Below are 14,620 nucleotides of genomic sequence, written 5' to 3' on the forward strand. Positions count from 1 at the left end.
AATAATAATAACAATAATAATAATAATAGAATAATAATAATATATTGGAAGAAGTTTACAACATACTTTACATGAAAAATTTGACAATAAGCAAATCAATAAAAACATAAAATAACAACAGCAACAAAAAACAACCTCTTATTACAAGCCAAAATGTGCAAAGAGCAACAAAAGGGTACATCCAAAATTACATTTTAAAGAGTTTTCTAAGGCACTGTAAATGACCATAGTCCTTATGGCTTTCTGATTTTTTAGTCCTTTTAGTGTTTCAAAGTAAAGTTTCAGACCATGATTGAAGTGATGGATATTGGGTTTCCTTTCAGCCCATTTGCATTTATGGATGAAAACTTTAACATATAAACTGAGAAGATTTAAGATGAAGTCATGACCTCAGTCCACATCATATTTAAGGGCAATCTCCTTTGGCTTCCCGAAATACAGGACTGCATGATGTCATACGGCGCGGTGACGCCCCCAAGCGGAGGAGAGCAGCGTTACAGCATGTCCTCCTGCTAAAAATAGTTAGGTTTCGGTTTCTAATCATCTGAAATGATACCGGAGTTTCCTACTTCACTGAACCCAGCAGACACTCAGCAGTCGCCGTGTTGTTTTGTTGGACGGAAACACAAGAAGAGCGTCCCAATGATGGAGTCGGAAATATTGAAGTTTATCTGCGCAAATCAAGGAGCAGTTAACACTGATTTTTTGATGTTTAATCTGGGATCAGGCGATTCAATTAATGAGATCATAAATAACCGAGAGAAGTTTGCTTTGTGTTGTCCCTACGGCCAGCCCAAGGTGGTGGCCAGGACCAGACTGAGGCTGTGCAAAGACAGAGAGTGTGCGGGATCCTGCAGCGGCCTGCACCTGTGCAAGAAGTTCCTCTTCACCGGATCCTGTCCGTTCACTCAGACGAGGTAAATATGTTTGCTGGAAGTATGAGGCCGTGAGTCATGTGAGTGCTGGGCAGGACAGATAGCCTGTCCCAGTTGTTTTTACAGGAAGATGTATAGGGGAAGTATTCAGATCATCGTCATTTAATGCGAAATTAATGCTATTCAGTGAAAATGACACCGTCGCAGGTTTGTTTTGGCTTTGTAGTTAAATATGATGGTCGATGGTTGCATTTAAAGGCCTTGACACACGTGCTGCGTTCAGGGACGGTTGTCTCGCAAGTTTGTCTTCATTTCGTTTTGGCAGAAATCCATTAATTTTAACATAAACTTTGATCTTTTTCCCAAATTTGGTACATAAATTGTTTTCTGGCAAACATAGACGCCGTGTAGCTTTACAGGCTAATTCAGCTCACCTAGGGACTGTACAGTATTTATCAGGGATCACGGTGGCTGGGGCAGGCCTGGTTTTAGGCTGCTTTGAGGGGGAGGGGCCAGTAAGAGATATTATTCTTAAAACGCATATGCTGAACTGTTTAATGTTTTTTTTCCAAAGCTTTTTGATCAACAAGCTCAGTGTTGTGCCTTTTTATGCAGTTTGCCAGTGATACTCAACTTGCCACCTACGGGTCAAATTTGGCCCCCCATAGGGTGTCGGATGCCCCCCAGCCATTTTCTGATTCACAATAAAAGTAAAGTGATTCACATTGGGAGTTGTTTTTGTACTTTAATACTACAATAGTATACATACTGTGCCAGAGTGCATAAAACAGCAGTAGAATAGAGCTTGTTTATCAAAAAAGTGCCAGTGGAAGCACCCCCGACAGAAGTCCTAACTAAGCCCTTAATGTACTAAAATCTCAGAAAACGTTCTGAAATCCTAGAAATGTCCTTAAAAGCACTTTCTTTTTTTTACTAAGCAACTGTATATTTAAAGTCAAACTCACTGTACGATGCATGTTGTGTTCTTTGATGACAGGACAGGATGCAGATTCTCTCATGCGCTGGACTCTCAGCACAATTTAGGGATCCTGAGCGTCCACGGGCTGGAGAGTCTGAGCAGGACGGAGCTGTGCACGCTGCTGCTGCAGAGCGACAGGTTTATCCTACCTGACGTAAGTTTGACTTTGACACAGAGTATCAGAGCTGAAAAACTATTCCCTCAGTGTATGAGAGGGAACGCAGGTCCTGAAAATATGAGTTCGTAAGAGCTCCCGTCGACTTCATCCACACTCAGATTTAGTTGGTAAACATCTGTATTTATCATCTTAAATGTTTTCAATATCACAATAGCATTTCCCTGTTTGTTTTTCTCTTTCCCTTGCTTTCTGCTTTGCTTGGTTGTAACCATCTTTTCTCCCTGTACCAGATATGTCACGACTACAACAACGGTGATGGGGAGTTTGGCCTGTGTAAGAGAGGTTTTGATTGTGAGAGACTGCATATATGTGAGAAGTACCTGAACCGTGACTGCAGCTGCTCCAAGAATCATGATTTTACTGCTCCACAGCCGAACAAGATCCTGTGCAATAGAGGCGTGACCGATGACCTCTTTCTCTCCTTGAAGTCTGTTTATGCAAACATATTGGCTTTGAAGTACCATGACAGACAGGGCAATTTGGGCAACCGTCAACCAAACTCTGATGCAAGCAGCGACGATGGTCAACAAAGGTCGTGGCAGAGAGGGAGAGGGAGAGGCGGTTTCAGGGGCAACAGAGGCAACAGAGGCAACAGAGGCAACAGGGGCAACAGGGGCAACAGGGGCTCCAGAGGCAACAGGGGCAGAGGAAACCAGAGCCACTATCAAGAGCAGCGACGACCCAGCTCCACTAATGACATCCTTGTTGACATTGATGGCTTAGATCTGTACAGCGAAGATGGAATGAACGAAGAGGAGCAATTCAACTTTTCCACCAGTGACATCTCTGCCGCTGCCAATGATAGTGACGCGAGCAGCGACGCTGGTCAGGACAGAAAACAAAATAAAACTTCAGCAGATGTCAGAGGGAGGGGAGGACTCTGGGGCAACAGGGGAAACCAGCTGCCACGCACCCGTTCCAGTGATGTCCTTGGTGCTGCCAACGACGCTGCAAGCAGAGAGGATGGACCAAACAGAAGACAAAGGCAGAGGCCTGTCAGAGGTAAACTACGCCAACTGCAAAAGCTTTCATTAAGATGTCATCTGAAATAATTGTAAAATGTAAAAAACACACAAAAAAAACACTTGTGTAAAGTTTACTTTTTTGTTTCCTTTAGATAAAACTGAGATATGCATGTACTTCATCAAAGGACACTGTAGACATGAGGGTGAGTAATCAATGATGTAAACTCAATTCCAAAAAAAGTTGGGACCGTGTAAAACGTATAAAAAAAAAAAAAAAACAGAACCCAACAATTTACAGATTCTTTCTGACCAGGACAAAGACAAGATATTTGATGTTCAGTCTGATAGACATAATTGTTTTTCCTGTAAAATTACAGTAATTCTGAATTTAATGCCTGCAACCTGTTGGGCTGGCATGTTTCCGTATGTGTTTCTTTAACAGCACTCAAGCGTTTGGAAGTGAGGACGCTCATTTGTTTTGAAAGTGAAATTCTTCCCCATTCTTGCTTGATAGTCGACCTCATTTGCTCGACAGTCCAGAGTCTCTGCTGTCGTATTTTTGTTCCGAAGCTCATCTATTAATATTCTTTTTACAATTATGTTGGATTTTCAATACAGCAAGTCTTTTGATGATGTTATGAATTATAGATGGAAAAAATCCCTAAATTCTTTGCAATTATGTGTTGAAAAACTTTGTTCTCAAACTGTTGGGCAGTTTGCCCACACAGTTTTACACAAAGTGACCGTCCATTTAGTTTGTGCGTTTATTCACTAATCGTATTTATATTTGTTTTTATGGTCAATGTGTTGTCAGATCAATGTTTCAAAGCTCACGACAAGATGCCGTACCGATGGGAGGTTTGGCAGAATGATCAGTGGACCGCCTTGTCTGATAATGAGAAGATTGAGAAAGACTACTGTGACCCTACAAACACATACAGGTACTACTTTCTTTATGTTAAAAAGACACTTAACTTAAGTGAAAAAACAAACCGGAAAGTGTGCATGATACAAACTCATTGATATCTACTTTGCTGTCTTTAGTAGCAGCAGCCCACCTGTGTGTTTTGACACAATGACTCGTGGATCGGACAAAGTACGACGACTCTCTACCATAAACTCTTTGCTGGAGCCAGACTTCATCCACACCACCGAGTGGGTTTGGTACTGGGAGGATGAGTTCGGAAAGTGGAACATGTACGCTTCAGCTGTGAGTAACTGGAGTTATTTTGAGTTACATTCAGTGGTGATAAAAAAGCAGAAATGAGGGAAGTTTTCCCATATTCCACTGAAGCTGCTCATCAGCTTTCAGCTATTTTGGAAGTACTCTGAAACAGGGATGTGATTATACGCATTATCTGACAATTATTAGGCTGATCAAAGGTTGAAGCCATAACTCTCCAGTAACGCCACGTCATACAGACAGTGCAAACAGTTCCACATAGATAACAGTGTGACTGAGCAAACTGTGAAGCAGCATGAAATTATAGCAGCAGCGGCCAACAGTCTCATTGAAGATATGCACACTGACAACATGCCTCGGCAAGCAACGCTAGTGGATCTGATTTGGGCTAAAAATGGCCTTTTTACCTCGATGCCAGTGACATTTTGCAGGCGTAACACAACCCCTACATGCTGCTGTAGTGTCTCACTGCAGCAAAATCACTCCAAACTCACTCCAAAAATGTTAATGATAAGAAGGTCCTATCTTTCTCTGAAGTGGAATTTATAATGTGATATTAGGCCTCTAATGCAGTCCTTCAGCGATCTGAGCTACACTGAATGTTGTCTATGTGCTCTGTAACAGTCGTGGTAGAAGGGGCACAGTGGAGCGGTCACGGATTCAGCCTTTTAAAGGGACTTAAATTTAAAAACTCCAGTCCCGCCAGGACTCAACTTCCCACTTCATCCTTCCCACTCGTGGTCTACTAAACCTGCACTGAACTGACGACTACATGTGTTTACATAACCCTGCAACACTTCATACTCTCTTTTATCTGTTTTTTGTTTACAGTAGACATTTCTTTTTTCCCTAGCTTAAGCTGCTACCCATGCACATCATTTAAGTTTTAATCTTATTTATTATAAATCCACATCCACACACACACTCGAAAAAATCAAAGGAGGCAGAGATGATGCCACACTGCCTGAGCACACAGCTGAGACTGTGTGGCAGCATCCCCGAGGAAAGAGATGAGCAGCAGCAGAGATTGTAGCCAGATTGCATAAATTTGAGTTTGTCATGCTCATATTGGACTGTTGAATTACAAAATGAAATTTTAAAGGCCTTTGCTTTAGCTCACGCAGATATAGCAGGTCAACTCTCAAACCCTTCAAAGCTGAGACCGTCCTGACAGTTCGTCTTTTGTTCCAAAAAGCACATTATACAAAATTACAGATTTTAAAGTTTTCAAGAGCAGCATTTGAACAAGCATAAGAATAAAATTATGAATACAAAAAAATTGTTTGGTAAAAATCTCGGTTCTCCACCAAAATCTGATGAAAATCTAATCCTGCACATTTAAATTTTTCGTTGTGTTTTACTCAAGTTAATTAAAGTTCTGAATATGAAGGAACATTTTTAAATTTGGTGCATTTGCCCAGTTGATTTAAACTTGAATTCAGTACTCTAAGTTCAAATTCTGTGATGATATGAGACATAAAAGGGGCTAAAATATGTTAGAAATGCTCATTATTGAAGAGATTGAACTGTATACAACAATAGACCTATTTTATCACTGAATTTTAAGTTTCTTAAATTGCAACAGATCATTCTCAATTTGGGCTCCTCTCTTGAGCATCCAGCAGTGATTATAGCCTAACCATTGAGATTCTAACTAACCGAAGATGAATGTTTTTGCCATCCGTCTTGCTCTCGTAAACACAATACCTCATGAACGCCTTCTTTAAATTTGGCACAAACGTCCAATTGGACTCAGAAATGATTTTAATTTTTGAAATTAGATTTTGGGGTCATAGGTAAAAGGTCATGGTGGTTGTGACCTCATTTGTCTCGTAGAATGTCTCGTGACTTATTGACATCAGTTGAGAAATGCAGAGTAGCGCTTAACCCGAAAAAATGCTGCTCCCCTGATTACTTGCATTTGTTCACAGGAAAGACTTGCCCCCTCCAGTACGGTGGTATCGCTGCAGTGCGCTGATGCAGTCAGTGAATGATTCGCTTACTTATACTACAGTATATGTTAGACACAAAAGTGTTTTCCTTCTCTAGTTAGCAAGGAAAGCTTATAGATGTACTTCCCAAAATGTGGCACTGTTTATTTCACTTGCATTTCCCTAACCTCTGCGCTGAAGTCAGCTGTGTTTGCAGTTAACAATAACTTTATTGACAGTTAAATGTATTTATTTTCAAACATATGCATTTAAATTTATTTTAGTTTCTGTTTGCAGTAGTCTTTTTTTGGCTCCTAACTGGTCATCTATGATTCCAGTTTTATATTGTGGGTAAAAACAGACTTATCTGTCCTGTGTTGCAGGCTGGTGGACACAAAGCAGCAGACATGGACAGCTCTAAACTGGAGCGGAGGTTTCTGGACAATAACAAAGACGTTGTGGAGTTCTCCGCTGGTTCACAGACATACTCACTCAGTTTCCAAGGTAAACACATATTACACAGTGGATCTCTGTATTTACAGTTTGCACGGTATTAAAATATATATTTTATTTCTTTTCCTCAGACATGATACAATCAAACAAGAATTACGGCACAAAGAGGCTTGTGAAAAGACGGCCGCGGTTTGTCTCTGCGGAGGATGTCAGAACAAAGAAAGTGAGGTACGACATCCCAAATATACTGTTGGTCCCACTTATTTTTTCAGTCTTTTATGAAACATTTTATGCAAACAACCTCAAAATGAATCCTATTTTGCCTTCTGACCACAGGAGGCCTATGTCCACTATGCCCGACCACTGGGACAAGTCACAGCTTCCTCAGACAGGATACGCGGTACTGTGAACACACCACACCTTCAAACTGCACGGCCATTGTAACTTTATGGTCCTTTATTGTAAAAAGTCACGTTTTGTACTTTTTCTCCTAAAGCAGGTGTAGGTCCTACCTAAATAATGTGAAAGTATCAGAACACTAAATCCACAGGGGAATGATCACAGTCTAAATAGGAGCAGTGTCTTCAAACAGACTGTTAGGACTTTCATGAAGTTGTGATGTCACAACTCTAATAAATAAGGGTAGAATCTGCCGCTGCAGTGCCGTCAGTCACTCCACGGCTCCAATGATGGTGAAGAATTTTTCATTTTTTTTTAAAGGGTACAGAAAGAGACAGTCACTAAAACGGAGCAGACATAGGGTGAATACAGGTATATTCAGGCAGACATTATGAGAAAAATGATTTGTTTACTTGGTTTTACAGCATTTTTTGCCACAGACACCCATTTCATAATACTGCATCCAATTCATGATATTGCAGTACTTTCTTTAGGGATGTCCCGATCAGAAGAAATGGTATGAGGCCCGATCAACGCATTTTTTTAATTGATCGAGAATCACTTATTTTGAACTTGTGCCCCGCCTGATTATTTGTTTATGCCTACTGTCATGCAGGTGTCAGAAATTATTGTTAATTATTTATTGTAATGCTGATACTCCAGTAAGAAATGATTTATTTCATGTTCAATTTAAGCTGCTACACCACTTAAAGTGGTTGGTTGTTCATTTTTAGTGAACTAGTTTTCCTATAAAGTTGCTGTAAGTGGAAATGTGATTGATTTGTTGTGACTGGGAATGTTTAAGTTTAGCAGTAACACAAATTTGAAGTACAATTGTGATTATATTATTCTTTATAGTGTTCTGTACTTTTTTGACAATGCTACACAAAGTGAATTTGAGAGCAGTTTCTAACAGACATTTAATTAGTTTACTTGGTTATTTCACAGAAAAAGGGAAAAAAAAGTCCACTAAGTTCAATTATGACTAGAGCCTTGAAAATATTTTTAGTTTATTTTGATTTTGTTCTATCATACTGCATACAGCATGAACTCATGTTGCATGTTTTCTTTGTGTGTTTTCCAGCGAGTCTCCCTCCAGCCATCCTCAGATGAGTTTAAGGAGATTAATGCTCTTTTCTGTAAAACTATGAGCGGCTTTGACATCGTCAAAATTGAGAGGATTCAGAACAAAGCTCTTTGGGAGTCCTTTCAGTTGTACGTATATGATTTTCATGTGTTTTGTCTGGACACCTATTATCCATCTGTGGGGTTGCGTGTTGAATATCACCTTCTCTTCTTGTTCTACTGTTGTGCCACATATAAGTATTTACCATTATCTTGTGATTGCCACAGTGGCTGCTGTTCAGCAAAAGTTACGTAGTGATAGATATGACTGATTTTTTTTTTTCATGAATGAAGGAAGAAAAATCAGATGAAGGATGTCAACAATGGGCACTTTCCGAGAGAGAAAAAACTTTTTCATGGCACTGACTCTAAATACGTTGAGGCCATCTGCGCCACCAACTTTGACTGGAGAGTCTGTGGATTAAACGGGACTGTTTATGGCCAAGGTGAGTGAAAGAAATATTAATATATTTTTTCGTCATCTTATTTTTTAATATTTTAAAAAATCCTTTCCTTTTCAAAACTATTCCACATATTAATTAATTTGTCTGCAATAAATCTTTGTTTTGCACTTTTTATAATCTTTGTTTTGTAAATATACAAGTTCCACTTAGTTCATACTGACTCTCATTTTGAACGACTTCTGGACACCGTCACGAAGCATCTTGTTTTTTACTTTATATATTAATTGCACAGTTTTATAATCCACCAAATCTCTACATTTTAGAGCATGTGAGCATATAAATATTTAGCTGGCTGGTTCATGATAATCAGTTCAGTCTACAAAAATTAAAGGTCTCTTCTGTAGCATGCAAATTAGATTTGTGAATGTTTTTATTACCCCAGACCTCCACACTGTGGGTAATGTATGGAAAAATAAAAGAATGATGCAATATATGTTTGGAATTTGAATTGAAGATGTGTTTTGTTTCATGTAATAATGAAAAAGTGACATTTTTGTCATTATGTGATATAGGTGTGGTTTCCAGCATAGTTTGTGATCTCTTACATCTCCCAAAAATGTATTCTCAAAAATTCTCTTTTTCAGCGTCATAATTTGGGCTGGATTATTAATTTTTCGATAATCAGATATAATGAATTTGGTTTTATTTAAATTGAACATCAACTTATTAATATCAAAGCAAGATGTTTAAGTTTTCAATTCCGTCTCCACTGTCTCCAGAAGCTACTCAAAACCTTTACCAGAACAAAATAAACTAAATAAGTTGATTGACAGAAGATTAATGTAAGTCAGTTATAAAGAAAAAATGCAAAACATTTGCAATTTTTGTGTTGGTTGGACACCTTGGGTGCTGGGAAATTATGCTTATAATTTTCTGAATTTTTTTTTTTCTGAAATGTGTATGAAATTTGCCATTTCATTTGCCATTTTCATTCATTCACCATTTGAAGAACAAAAAAATATGTAATTGTTTATCCAAGAAAATAACTTGCAGATTAATGGAGAATGAAAATAATTGCAGCCCCTAAAATCTTTCCATAAACAGTATATTGACATTACAATAATCCAGACATCTCTCCATCCAAACCCAGGTAGTTATTTTGCTCGGGATGCAAAATACTCCCACAGCTACACTGGTGACTCCGCTGTCAAATCCATGTTCATCTCACGGGTGCTGGTGGGAGACTACACCAGAGGATCCTCCGACTACCGACGACCCCCTGGCAAGGACGGAGGGAACATAAAGTTATTTGACAGCTGCGTAGACGACATTATAAATCCATCTATCTATGTTGTGTTTGAGAAGCAACAGATCTACCCCGAGTACCTGCTGCAGTACAAGACCAAGCACTCGGTCACGGATCTATATGGTGCCACGTCCACACCAACACGCACACCAGTTCCGGCACCCAAACCAGTTCCGGCACCCAAACCAGTACCGACACCGAGACTTGCTCCCAAACCGAGCGTATCAGTTGCTCAACACAGCACATTGGCTCAGCCCCGCACAGCCTCGTACCAGTCTAGCACGTTTCTTTACCAACGCAACACACCCTCCTCCCAACCCAGCTCATCTCTTTTTAACTCCAGCACGGCCTCTTACCATTACCAACCCAGCAGAAGAGTTACACCATCCCCTCCAACATCTCTTCCATCAAGCCCGACACCAAAGAAAAATGCTGATACTTGTGTCATTGCTTAGAGACAAAGGTGAGGTGACTGCAGGTGTTTTTTAACGGAAATACAGCAGTTCCCTCCTGCAGTTCCCCCATCTCTATCCTAAGCCCCTCCCACTAGACAACCACGGGCACAAGCGCGAGCTTCATACAGTAACGCAGCGTTTCCCAAGCTGGTTTATTTAAAGTTATTTCATTGTAGAGTTGCACACAGCTCATTCATTCAGCCCCTTATAGCCCCTCTCTCTCTGTTTATCAGACCACCTATGAGATAAGAATCAGTTGCTAGCCACCCCACCGTTCCTCCACTTTGCCCCTTACCGCCGTGGACTGCTAAGCTGGGAGGAGAGCGGACTACAGCTCAGGAAGACGGGTCTTTGATCGGAGGCTGTAGTGACTCGGATTGAGCTAGCACAGGGCGTAACGTTTGGCTGAGTATAACGTGTAAACAGCAGCAACAGAAAGTTTGCTGATCCAGTAGGGAGTTTGGGCTATCCTGCTCACAGAGCTGGGGTTTGTGCTGGCTGGATTCAGGTGGGGGTTCATCTCCAGAGCTGCTGCTCCCTCTCCTCCCAGGTGGTCTGTAGCGGCGGGGAGTGAGGTGGAGGATGCACTGTGATTTGAGGCGCTAGCTGATGTTAGCAACATAAAAATAACCTTAAAGCTGCAGCAGTGAACCTCCTGTTAGCAGAAGGCTAAACTATTTGCAACATTTTCTGAAACACGTCGCCAATATTGACACAATTTATGTTATTTGTCAGACTCTATTAGACTCTTTTTTTCTTTTTTTTTCTCGATAGTCTGTCTTCCTTTTATAGGGTTGCTTTGCAGTGTTGCCATTTGTTGCCAATGCTGGAGTAGCAACTTTCTCTGCAGGATTAACTGCTATTGAATCATACTTTCACATAGAGGACATGCACGCGCATCTGCATTTTTACAACCGCTAATAGGAACGCTCTCTCTTTGAAATGGCCTGTGATTGGTCAAAATCTCTGGTCACAGGCAAGATATTCTAAAGCCTGAAAACAGAGCCAAGTGGAGGTGCGGAAATATAGTATTTTCTTAGATTACTAAACATAATGCTCAATGACGCCAAATTTAAACAGCCTATCCCAGCTTTAATGTGTAAAATGAAGAGTGAAATGACTTGCTGGCTTTTTAGTTGTAGTGCCGATTTATGTGGAAGACAAAATAACACTAAAATCACACAAATAAAAAAACGTTGAAGTATAAAAAACTGGCCCTGCGATGGATCTGGCGAACTGTCCAGGGTGTACCCTGCCTTCCGCCCAATGACAGCTGGGATTGGCTCCAGCCCCCCTGCAACCCTTACGAGGACAAGCGGTTACAGAAAATGACTGACTGACTGACTGAAGTATAAAAAACTACAGTGAACAGGAAATAGATTAATAAAAAAGCTACCAGATTCACAGCAGCCATCCAAATGTAACAAAATTTTATTCCCAGAAAATGTGCAGAAGTAAATGCAAGTGCAAATACACATTTCCATCCATTGCTGTTATGCAAAAATGAGGAGCGCTTCATCAAGATTATCATAAAGTCGTCGAGGGGAAGCTTAACGCATGCATGATATCAACATTATTTTGTAGTCTGTTTTTGTTGCATGTTTTGCTTTTATCAATACATCGACTTTTCCACCTCAACCATTCATTCAAACTTTTTTGCAGCATTTTGACTTCTTCCCGGCGTTCTCACTCAGGTTTTTTCATGCGCATAACAACAGGTGGAAGGAAGCACACTTTATGGCATATGTTAACATAAAAATGTGAAATTAATTTTAAACAATTGTATATATCACATTTCTATTGAAGTATTCATATTCTCCCATTCACTGCATCACATTTAACTACAAGTGCAGTTTGAGATGCTGCTGCAAAGCTCCCCAATCAGTAGAGGGTGACAAAATCCCTTAAAATAAGCCATTAAACTAATAACTTCACGAAGGGTAAATTAGGTTTTGTAGTGTGTATGCAAGCTGTTTAACAGCATGTTTAAGATGTGTTAAAATTGATTTGTGTGTTTTATTTGCCCAACTTTATGATTCCGCTGCAACTGAAAATTGTTGTTCTTCTGAGCGTTGTACTGTTTTTGAACAGTGTTGATTTTGGGGCACTAAATCACTAAATAAATGTTAAATTCATGTTAAATGTTCACCGTCACATTGTTTAATTTTCAAATTTGCATTACAAAACCTTGTCTGGTACTGTTGGAGTTACTGTTCTTTCTCCGTTTGTCTCATAAGTGAATTGAAAATGCCACCGGCAGTCGGGCTGAGCCTCTTAGTGAAATGAGGCAGGGCATGAAAAATGATCAATATGGCTGCTGCTGCTTCCTGTGACATTAGACATTAGGCCTGCAAATCACCCCCCTCCCCTTAAAACACACACACACACACACACACAAAGACCCACCTCCTGTTGTGTTTCCTGACAGGCTGCAGTGTGAATGTGAATATGTTTGCATGTTAAGATGAGATTTCACTTCAGTTGTGCACCCTGACTTTTTCACTGAATCACTCCACATGCTAGAAAAGCATCACTTTTCAATGAAGCTGAATACTAACTTGTACAGTATCTGAGTTATATTACACCTCGGTGGCATTTTGACAAATTAATTAATCTGTAATTAATTACAGATGTCTGCCTTCTCTCTACAATTTCGATTGATAAATAACACTACAGGTAAGAGGAAAAAATATGTAATTTTGATTCTGAGGTGAACTGGCCCTTTAAACATTTATAGCATGGGTCCTTTGGGAAAAGTCCTCCAACACCAAGCTCCAAATATCCACGAGTGCTTACGATTCCCCCTTATTACGTAAGTTTGTTCAATCAAAAACAATTTTGTTTTGAAAAGACACAGTATTATAGAAACTGAGAACAATTTATGAAACCAGCTCGTTTTGCCCGTTCTCATTCTCAGGGCGTCTAATAGCAATGCTTTGTCATGCTCCTCAGTGTTTAATAGCGATGCTAGAGAGTTATATCGGAGTTGGCTTTCTACCAACTACAATATAAACCTATTAGGGCAATACGTGACACTCAGAACAGCTGATGTAGTATATAGAGTGAGAAAGTCCAGATGAATGGGTGAAACAAAACTGGGCTTTTATCCAGAGGATCACATTTTAATATCCTGTGTGAAATCACTGTCAGCGCACACTTATTTATATGTCATGTTACATTACATGATAAATGTACTTATTTTAAGCCAAAATAATCATGACCTTTTTACAGCATTAACAACTATATACAATGTGTTTCAGCTGTGCATCACAATAATATGCTCAAGGAAGCTCTCTGCGTTGCCGCAGAGGGCTGTGACAAAGTGTCAGTATTTGAATGAGAACAGGCTGTCTAGTTTCATTCTGTTGGAGAGAAAGCAGACATCTCTACGAATGACATCTTAACACTTGGCCACTCACACCAAAATAGACTAGTTTGATGAATTAAAAAAAAAAAAGCATGTATTTTTGATTTTGGGCCAAACTGTCCCTTTAAGTGTAATAAGAGCACTAATGGAGAACATTATTCCCCTTTGGTTGAAAACATACATCCTTTTATTTTTATTTTTTTTGTAGAAAAGACAAACAGCTCTGACGGTACAGTAGATTACAAAGAGACAATTCCCAGGGTGAAAACGGATTCGGCTGTCACTACCACTGCATCCATTTCTCCGCCAACCGTGCTTCATTATGCGTTTGCTGCCCATTAATGGAGCTGTCCTGTGGGAAATGCAGCTGTGCCCTGCAGGATGCAACAGCCCACCCAGTGACAGTAAATATCCACTGACATTACCCAGCCTAAGAAGCTACTTCCTGTCTGTGTCTTGGCCTGTCTGTCGTTTGTTGGTAGACAGAGCAGATCCTCCAGAGCCAACTGCGAGCAGCTTCCAGGCCTCGGCGTATCGGAAAATCTGGTTTTCCTGCACTACAAGAGCTTATGAATTAAATATGACTCCCTTTGTTTGCGTGCACCCCTGGTGTTTGAGGTGTTTATGTTTCTGCTGAGTCATGGTCGTTTTGTTCCAGCTGATGGAAGAATGCTACAGCAGCAGGGTGAGCAGAAGTGAGTCAGATCTTTGTTTGGCTGATAGCAGGGGAAGTTTTTTGTCGAGTTTCTGAAATGTTTGTGGTGATTTCGATAACAGCTGCGACTAGCAGATTTACCATGCAGCCTCAGTGGATCAATAACACACCTGTTAATCAGCCAAACATAAAGGTGTATGGTGCATACATTTTGAAAAGGGCTAAAGGAGAAAGATTTGCTGGATTACTTTATGGCACAAATCTGGAGTCAGATGTTCGATAACATACCATCTGTGTGTCTTGCTAAGGATGTGGGGTTTGTAAATGTCTTTTTTGCGAGCTTTT

The 14,620-nt window shown here is 40.1% G+C and overlaps 1 protein-coding gene across 2 annotated transcripts; it reads left to right on the forward strand.

Moving 5' to 3' along the window:
- The first annotated feature begins 589 nt into the window (after positions 1 to 589).
- Positions 590 to 10,692, forward strand: si:ch73-252i11.1 (uncharacterized protein LOC553517 homolog). 2 transcript variants are annotated; one of them, XM_042511311.1, is made up of 12 exons: positions 590 to 917; positions 1,873 to 2,008; positions 2,263 to 3,034; positions 3,150 to 3,200; positions 3,812 to 3,938; positions 4,042 to 4,207; positions 6,495 to 6,615; positions 6,696 to 6,792; positions 6,901 to 6,964; positions 8,048 to 8,178; positions 8,383 to 8,534; positions 9,643 to 10,692. In XM_042511311.1, exons 1-12 carry the CDS (start codon positions 643 to 645, stop codon positions 10,251 to 10,253), a joined length of 2,703 nt encoding a protein of 900 aa, XP_042367245.1. In that variant the 5' UTR covers positions 590 to 642; the 3' UTR covers positions 10,254 to 10,692. The 2 variants fall into 2 exon arrangements, with proteins under 2 accessions (XP_042367245.1, XP_042367246.1); XM_042511312.1 differs by having other exon boundaries at positions 4,045 to 4,207.
- Positions 10,693 to 14,620: the final 3,928 nt, after the last annotated feature.

Source organism: Plectropomus leopardus, chromosome 22, assembly GCF_008729295.1.
Source record: "Plectropomus leopardus isolate mb chromosome 22, YSFRI_Pleo_2.0, whole genome shotgun sequence".
Lineage (NCBI taxonomy): Eukaryota > Metazoa > Chordata > Actinopteri > Perciformes > Serranidae > Plectropomus > Plectropomus leopardus.

Excerpts from the sequence above, each read along its gene's own strand:
- si:ch73-252i11.1 (XM_042511311.1), top strand. The coding sequence starts at position 643 with ATGATGGAGTCGGAAATATTGAAGTTTATCTGCGCAAATCAAGGAGCA. Across the intron at positions 2,009-2,262 it reads ACAGGTTTATCCTACCTGAC|ATATGTCACGACTACAACAA; the intron begins GTAAGTTTGACT and ends TCCCTGTACCAG. Across the intron at positions 3,035-3,149 it reads AAGGCAGAGGCCTGTCAGAG|ATAAAACTGAGATATGCATG; the intron begins GTAAACTACGCC and ends TGTTTCCTTTAG.